Source organism: Argentina silus (genome assembly GCF_951799395.1).
Source record: "Argentina silus genome assembly, chromosome: 7".
In the NCBI taxonomy this organism is placed as follows: domain Eukaryota; kingdom Metazoa; phylum Chordata; class Actinopteri; order Argentiniformes; family Argentinidae; genus Argentina; species Argentina silus.
This window is the reverse complement of record NC_139661.1, coordinates 15089045-15097903: the sequence shown is the minus strand read 5'-3', so window position 1 is coordinate 15097903 and position 8859 is coordinate 15089045. Positions and strand designations below refer to the sequence as shown.

The 8859-nt window shown below is 44.4% G+C and overlaps 1 protein-coding gene across 1 annotated transcript; it reads left to right on the top strand.

Annotated features, from left to right (window-relative positions):
* The first annotated feature begins 83 nt into the window (after positions 1-83).
* LOC310806688 (kinetochore protein NDC80 homolog) lies at positions 84-7666 on the top strand. The gene is made up of 17 exons (XM_083672880.1): positions 84-157; positions 592-693; positions 861-944; positions 1150-1276; positions 1688-1860; positions 2059-2161; positions 2462-2551; positions 3427-3520; positions 3726-3826; positions 4264-4408; positions 4777-4982; positions 5157-5309; positions 5615-5704; positions 5851-5943; positions 6065-6195; positions 6359-6461; positions 6595-7666. The coding sequence occupies exons 1-17, from the start codon at positions 150-152 to the stop codon at positions 6721-6723; spliced, it is 1932 nt and encodes a 643-aa protein (XP_083529006.1). The 5' UTR covers positions 84-149; the 3' UTR covers positions 6724-7666.
* Positions 7667-8859: the final 1193 nt, after the last annotated feature.

The following is an 8859-nucleotide window of genomic DNA, read 5'->3' as shown; positions in this document are numbered from 1 at the left end:
ATATTTGTGTTTGGTAGGCAAAATCACTTTTTGACCTACTAGACTTTCCGTAGAAACGTACGTCAGCACCGTCCGTTGTTTTGGCGGATTTTTTGACTGTTTAGACGTCGAGAGACGTTTTCAAAAGGACTGAAATCAAGTTATAAACAATGGAAAGGTGCGTCATTCATATAAAGAAGGTTTTAAAAACGATAACAGGCATCAGTTTCTCTAACGTTAGTGAGCTCTAGCACGCTAACGTTCTTAGAAATACAGTTAGGCGAACTTTATAACAGGAAAGCCAACGATAGCTAATTAGCTAGCTAGCTAGCTACACATCAGACTCATTCAGTGGTCGGCTCAGTGCTTGCATAATATTTTCCAGCCTAGTGTATCTTGAAAAAAAGATATATGTAAAATATAGCTGTACCCCATGGTATTGTTATGGGGTTAGTAGCTGGTTTTCTGTCATTGCTGTTTTGCTTACGTTACTGTTCATAGCTAAATGGTTTGCAAACTGGGAATACATTCGCTCGATAGATGGCTCACTTGTCAGCTGTTATATTTCACGCTCTACCAAGTGTATATACACAAATTTGTGAATGTGTCTAGATCAAAGATGCGCCGAGTCTCCAGCAACCCAAGGCTATCGGAGCTCCCTCAGCGAGTGGCGGACAACAACAGGATGAGTATGGTGTATGCCACACCTCAGAAGTAAGTCTCATCGATAAGAACAACAGCTGTATCATACATCCAGCGATGTTATGCCAAAGTCGAGCCTAGATCATGTCAGATACACAGAAGCCTGTAGGTTGAAGTTCAACTTTGTTTGGGTTGATCGCTGACGGGGTATTATTTGCTATTCATTTGTTTCATCGCAGCAAACACCCGTCCTTTGGCAAACTGAATATACCAAAGCCCCAGTCCAGCACTTCCGAGAGGAGAACCAGTTTTTTTGGAAGTCGGTAAGTCTCTCAGAGATGAGCTCAGCCACATGAAGACTGAAATACTCAGCCGTAGATTACGGGGTTCCCAGACACGTAGATTACGCCTGAAGTACTGGACTACAGTACATCACACTTTTAATGGAGCTCTTTGACTAGGATAGGCTTCACCTATGTCCAGGAAACCAGTCCTGTGTTCTAACAATGTGTGCTACTCTCTCTGCAGGACCAGCGGGGCAGGTATGGCTCGTAACAGCACCTTCGGGACCTTTGGAGGCGCAGAGAAGATCAAGGATGTCCGGCCTTTACACGACAAGGCCTTCGTTCAGCAGTGTATAAGGCAGCTGTGTGAGGTATGGGCCCTGTCCAGATACGTCCCCTAGCTCCAACTCCTCCTCCCTACTCCTTAAATAAAGGAGAAAGATCCTGCAGACGCATCTTTATTGGCTGGCCTACCCTTCCTCCTTCGTCACGTACATCGCATACAGCCGTAATTGATATAGTGAAATGCTTTGGAATCTTGCTCCCCGACAGTCAACAATAATCAACAGTACAATACAGTGTAATAAAACAATGACAGTAGTAGTGCATAGCAGTGTAGTGTAAGCATGTACAGGGATACAGGGGAGTGTATGACAGTACAATTACATTCATACATGGCTACTCTACTCTTCGAAAACACAGAAGTAGAATAGTACAGTACTAACAGAACAATACAATAACATAGCAATAACACATCTTAATCCATCTCTGTCTCCTTGTAGTTCCTGTCAGAGAGGGGTTTCCCTGGGTCCATGTCGGCCAAGTCCCTCACGTCTCCCTCCACTAAGGAGTTCCTGAAGATCTTTGAGTTCATCTACTGCCTGCTGGATCCCACCTTCCAGATGCCCACCTCCAAGGTGGAGGAGGAGATCCCCAGGATCCTCAAAGACCTGGGGTAAGTCACACCACTCTGACGTGTGTGTGTGTGTGTGTGTGTTTTTGTCTGTGTGTGTGTCTGCGTCTGTCTATCTCTTGTTGTTCTGTCCTGTCTATCTATATATGTATGTATGTATGTATCTATCTATCTATCTATCTATCTATCTGTCCGTCCATCCATCTCTCCTCCTGACTAAGTGTATCTCTGTGTTTGCAGATATCCGTTTGCTCTGTCCAAGAGCAACATGTTCTCAGTGGGAGCTCCTCATACCTGGCCCCAGGTGTTGGGGGCTCTGATCTGGCTCATCGATACCGTCAAGGTGGGTACCCACTAGTCAGCATGGAGGAGATTCCCCCTTATTCAGCACCATTGTGACCATACCTACAATCTATATGACTCTACTTTACCCTGATAGCCTTGGCTTGGGGGTTGAAACGTCAATGTGAACACACACACACTGATACAGTAGACACACACACACACACATGCACAGTCAGTGTCAAATATACTGTATCTACGCTTGGCACCCCCAAGGGTCAATGTTAAACTCTTGCCTTGCCTTGTAACACATCAATAATGATAAGCAAAGTGACTTTGTTGTTGTTTTGTTGACAAACAGATCTACTGCTGTATGAGTGAACAGGACCTGCTGTTCAGCGACTTCTCTGACGGCAGCATGGAGATTGAGGAGGGGGTGGAGTACAACAAGGTACCTGATAATGACACCGTTGTGATTGTTTTATTATTATTATATTGAATTGCTGATTTGTTTGATTGTTGGTGCTGTATTGTTGAAGAGCTAGATTACCACAAGCATTTCACTGCGTCATTTACGGCTATAGTCGATGTCCGTGACGAATCAAATTTTATTTGATTTGACCAGAATACTGAAAAGTGCTGGTGCTTAAAACTCAGGATTTTTTTTTTTTCAATTTTAATTGGTCTGCACTGTCCATGAAATAAAATATAAGCATAGAAAAGAGGTTCTGGACGGAAACTTGGCCCCTTCAACAATGTTTTATTGCAGACTTGTTTCGGAGGAAGCTCCTTCATCAAAGCATAACATCAAGAGTAAGTCAACCCTAGAGCGCTCCACTAGTCTACTCAACAGCACCATTCAGCTGCGTCTGGAAAGCTGCACATTGCCCCCTACAGGTGGAGGATGGGATCTGACCTCAGGCTGCCTATCCTCCCTTCTCCCCTCAACTCGTCTAACCTTCTATATCCCCACTACTCTTCTTCAAAAAATAATTATTCTAAATAACAGTCAGGGATGATGATGATAATGGATTCGTATAGTGCTTTTCCAGATTGTCATACGTAGATTGGGTGTGTGGGTGGGGGACATCCACAACTAGCGGAGGCTGGTGGAGGTAGAAATCGGAGGACAGGCACATTGTAATGCATGGAATGAACTGAGGAATGGTGTGTTTGATACTATTCCTCATTCCGTTCCATGCATTACAATGAGCCCGTCCTCTGATTTGCTACCTCCCCTGTCCACTCCCAGTGTGTAGCACCCACGTCAGCGGTAACATGTAACAGGTGTGTGTTTAACCCCCCCCCCCCCCCCCCGTGTCACAGCTCTTCCTGGACTATACGGCTGAAACCTACGCCAAGTTCATGCAGGGGGCCGACACGTTCGAAGATGAGGATGAAGAGTACATGCTTAAACTGAGTAAGCTGTGACGACAACATGCCTCTCTGTATGAAGTGAATATTGACTATGACACTGCTGTATGTGATGAGGAACAAGTACATGACAAGGGCTTTAACTGTCCCATAAAAAGACAATTGTAATTGTTTTTAGTTTTTTTACCCCCCCCCCCCCCTTCATCAGAGGATCCAAGTATTTAGTTTGTCTGTTTGTTTGTTTTCCACAGAGAAGCTGTACAACGTGGACGAGGCCCTCCTGGCCTCCATGGAGGAGAAGTACAGGATTGTCAGTGACGAGGTCGACAGATTGGAGAAAGAAAGCCATGCGGTTAGTCTAATCAATAATAAGATCCTTTAATAATCACATTTATATAGGGCTTTTCTAAGACCCCAAGACGCTTCTACAATAATCATTTTGTCACCAACATGCTGTTATATACACATCTTTTTCAAGCTAATCCTTTTGATGAAGTCATCAGCCAGCGGATCAGCCGTAACAAGCCATTCCTTATTCTGTTCCATGCATTACAATGAGCTCTTCCTTCAATTTCTGCCTCCACCAGCCTCCCTGTAATAAGCATATTGGTTTTCATCAACTGTCATTTTTTTGCTTTTAGAAAAAAAATAAAAATGTTTTAATTTTTTTTAAATTTGGCTTTAATCTTGAAGTACAAGCTGATCAGGTTCTGAGCTATTGAAGCCAGGAGAGAGAGGCAGGGTGTGGATGATGATAGAGTTTTATTTCCTCCATTCCTCTCTGAGCAGGACAGGCTGATGACCAAGAGAACAGAGAAGCTGAAACTACAGACGGACCTGCAGAAGCTTCAGAGTTACCGCGGGAACCTGGATTCCTTCAAAGCCAATCTGGAGGGGAAAGCCTCTGGGTTGGCTGAGGAGCTGGAGGCTTCTGGTAAACAGAACATTTGTATTGATGGAATATAGGTACTTCCAAGACTGGAGTCAAAATTATAGTATTTGTTTTCTGTTTTAGTGTGCGCTGAAAATGCTGAAATATGAACATCCTGTAGTTCTAACTCTGATTTACTTCTCTGTACAACGCACTTTAATAATAATAATAGTAATAATAATAATAATGTACTACTTTTATAAAGCGCTTTTCATTGTACAGGAATAATCTTCCATCAAAGTGTATAAAATAAAATAAAAATCTTTTTTTCTTTATTTTTTAAACAAACAAAAGCAAAACAAATATTCATAACCATCAGGTAGAGAGTCCCAACTTTATTTAAAGTTGTTATTGTTGTTGCTGATCTTCAGGTCTTCAGGTGGAGACCCTGAAACAGGAGCAGTCCAGACTGCAGCACGTCCTGCTGAACCAGAAGTTCACGCCCGCGGACATCGAGAGGATCAACCGTGAGAAGAGGGAGCTGCAGCAGACCATCAGCAGCCTGAGCAGGAGCCTGGAGGAGGCAGAGCAGCACATGTGGAACGAGGAGATCGCTCTGGCCAAGGTCAAGGAGAAGGTAGGGGAAACACATTTTCAATCTAGAACATTCAGAACGTTGCCCCCCTCTGAATATACCCCTGGCCTGTCTGTTCACCTGGCCTCTCAAGATATCACAGATAAAAAAAAATATATATAATTACATACAACCTCTCTCCCTCTCCCTCTCTCACTCTCTCACTCTCTCCCTCAGGCTGAACTGAGTCTAGCAGAGTACCACAAGCTGGCCCGCAAGCTGAAGCTGATCCCTCTGTCTGCTGAGAACGCCTGCGGTCAGGACTTTGAGATCAGAACCACCTCTGAGTACGGCCCTTCCACCATGGTGCAGTACAAAACACAGGTTCAGGTAAGTTGATTTATCTCCCTCAAAACAATCAGGGACCGTTGAGTTTCCCCAAAGCTGTGCAGCCACTGAGAGCATCTTACTGTAACAACTGTTCATTGTTTGGCAATCAACGAAAGCTGATCTCTTTGTGCTGTGAAGCTTTCAGGAATCTCACCCATGATTTATAACAACGCTTCTGTTTATTGCATTTGAACCATATCCACAATTTGTTATGTTGTGTTCTATATTCTGTTATATTGTATTCTATTATAGATTCTGTATTGTGTTCTATATTCTGTATTCTATGTTGGGTATTCTCCTTCCAGAATCCTTTGAGGACGCTGATCGGTAACGTGGAAGAGGAGTGCAGTCGACTGGCTAACATGAAGCTCAGTCTGGAGGAGTCTGTGGAACAGGTACCTAGACCTCTGGATGTTTCCTCTAAGATAGGTCAGGAGTAGGCTATGTCTGGGTCAGAGACACCAGCCTTGAGTGTTGTTGCCGTGATTCTAATCTCTCTCTCATTCCCTCTCACTTTCTCTCTCTCCCCCCCCCCTCCCAGGTGAACTCTAACATCTCAGATAAGAACAATGACCTGAGACAAGTGAGAGAGCAGATCCGCAGATTGGACGAGCGTCTGGAACTTGACATGCAGGTATGGTATAAATACACAGGTGTGTTGTGGCTGATGTTGAAATGTCACTAAGATCAGTTAAACTAATGTTGAGCATTGTGTGTGTGTGTGTGTGTGTGTGTGTGTGTGTGTGTGTGTGTAGGAGCTGGCCCGTGAGGAGCAGAAGTGGGCCGCGGAGGTGGACTCTGTTGAGAACCACAGGAAGCTGCTGGAGAAGAAGGTTACCCACGGTTACGATGGATCTGTGGAGCAGCTCAAAGCAGCGCAGCAACAGTGAGTGTCACTTCCTCCTATTACTAATCCTTTACTCCTTAGAGTGTCCATTTTATCTGTAAATAAATCAACGTGATGTTTACCTGTAACCTTCACCTGTGACGTTTACCTGTGACGTTTACCTGTAACCTTCACCTGTGACGTTTACCTGTGTTTTCCTCAGGTACCACCTGGTACTGCAGGAGACCAATGAGGAGCGGAGGACTGTCACCAACAACCTGACCAGTGTGTTCAGCACTGCGGCCAACCACCTGTCTATCGTTGAGGTACATACGGCTCACACTCATAAACCTCAGTCATATCTTCTCTCTCTCTCTCTCTCTCTCTCTCTCTCTCTCTCTCTCTCTCTCTCTCTCTCGATGAACATGACCCTGATCCTGGTGTTTTGTCCGTTGACAGAAATTCCTGGAGGACCAACACAAGAGGGCGGACCGGGTGTACAAGGAGGTGATGCAGGAGGACGGGGCGGACCTACAGCAGCTGACGGAGATGATGGAAGCCTTCATCTCCAAAGCCAGCAGCTTGTAGCGCTGCCAGAACACCTTGTGTAGATGATGTTTAGAACCGTCTGTATTTATTACTGTGTTCACTTTGTTTTTTGTGTGTGATCAAAGTTTTGTATTGATTTATTGATAACACAGAACAACAACAACAAATGAGTTGTTAACTTTGTTACTGTTGTTTTACTGCTAAAACGCCTTGATTCATGTTTTTGAAGCTTGAAAATTCACATAAGATTACATTCAATAAAAGGCAACGAACGACTTTTCACACAGAAATTACCTACAGGGGTTTACTTCAGTGTTCTATCAGTGTATGAGGACGTCAGGCATTACAAACCAACCACGTATAGCCAATGTCTGAGTCATAATATGTATGATACTAGCCTGTATTTATCACACCTCAGACCACATCGACCCCTACCCCCACCCTCTACATCAGAGAGGAAGGTTTCAGGAAGGGATTAGGGTGCACAATATAAACATTGATGCTTCTCACATTCAGTTTCTTGAGAAATCATTGGAGAAAAAAATGCCCCATTTGCGATTAATGAGTTATTACTTCAATGTACTCAGTTGAATGGTTTCATCAACTACAGTCTGTAGAACATCTCCATAGCCTACTATACTATAGTACCTTAACCCCTAACCCTAAGCCTATCTGAACAGTCCCAACTTCCCACCCTATAAACTGACATAGGAATAGATCTGGAAATGTAACCTTTACTGTATAAATTTGGTTAAGAAGTTCAGTTGCTAAACACTTTTTTCATTCTTGTTTTTGTAAAATATTTCAATGTTGAGTCTGTCTTACCGTGTTCTTGTCTGTAATGATAGTGTTCCCCACTAGATGGCAGTATAACAAAATATGTATTTGTTTGTAATTGGCTGGCATTTACATTTCATTGCTGAAATGTTTTTATTTCTTTCGCTGTGCTTTGATATATTCAATAAAGAGAAGTTACGTCTTCTGAACGTTGTCGTGGTTTTGTGAGTCGTTCTGTTTATTCAGAGAAATACATGTCACAGCATCATAGTCTCGTTGGAGACACATTCATATGGCCTGGATATCGCTGGAGAATCAGGGTTAGCTGGGTAGAGTTCATCCATTCCACTTCTACATATGAGGGCACACATAAACCCTCCCTGACTTGAGGGCTGAATTCACTGCAGTTGATGGTAACTCTTGAGATGTGCGTGCTTGTGTGAGAGAGGCACACTACTGTGTCTGGGACCTGCGTGTGTGAGAGAGGTACAGTACACTATCTAGGACCTGTGTGTGTGAGTGAGAGAGAGAGAGAGACTGCTGCTCTAGTCTGCTGTACCTGGGAACCATTAGGAGAGGTAATGACGCATGCATGACTCACTCATCCCTTCCCAGCAGCCACACCACACTCTGGGCCACCTACAGACCTACAGCCAGGTGGAGGTGGACGTGGAGGTGGTGGTGGTGGTGGTGGTGGTGGTGGTGGAGGTGTCTGAGGACCTGCGTTGTATTGTCCACCAGGGCCACTGCACATACAGTACGGACAGCCATGAGTAAGGTTCAGTGTCTTGTTTGATGGACCGTGATGGTGTTGTTGGGGTTGGATAGAGAGATGGCATGCATCAGATCAGAGACAGAAACTCAATGGAATCCAGGGCTAATGGACCATGGACTGTTACAACTGTAGCTAGTATACCGTATCATCTCTCAAGAGGTCCTCCTAGATACACACACACACGCACGCACACACACTCATACACACACATGCGCTCACACACACACACACACACACAGATGTGCTACCTTGTTGATGTTAACTTGTAGTCCTGTAAAGACAATAACACCATACGAAATGTCCCTTCTGTACCCTCCATGCTCCCCGACTTGTTGAATAAGCGTTCAGAGTTGAGGTGTCACGTTATCAATCCTCCTTTGCGGAACAAGGCAGGAAGTCAGTGTTGAGATTTGGCCTCTAGCCGTCCTCCAAATGCCTGTTTTAATACATGGCTGGTCATTAATACTTTTTCTTTTGAAACGCTAAACACCTCCCAGAGACCTGCTTTGGCAGATGTAACGAGGGGAGATGGAGTGAATGTGAGCGAGTCCACGGAGGGAGCAGGAATGAGAGAAGGTGATGGATAACCCCCCCCCCCTTGTGAGACTGCAGCTCCAGAGGGG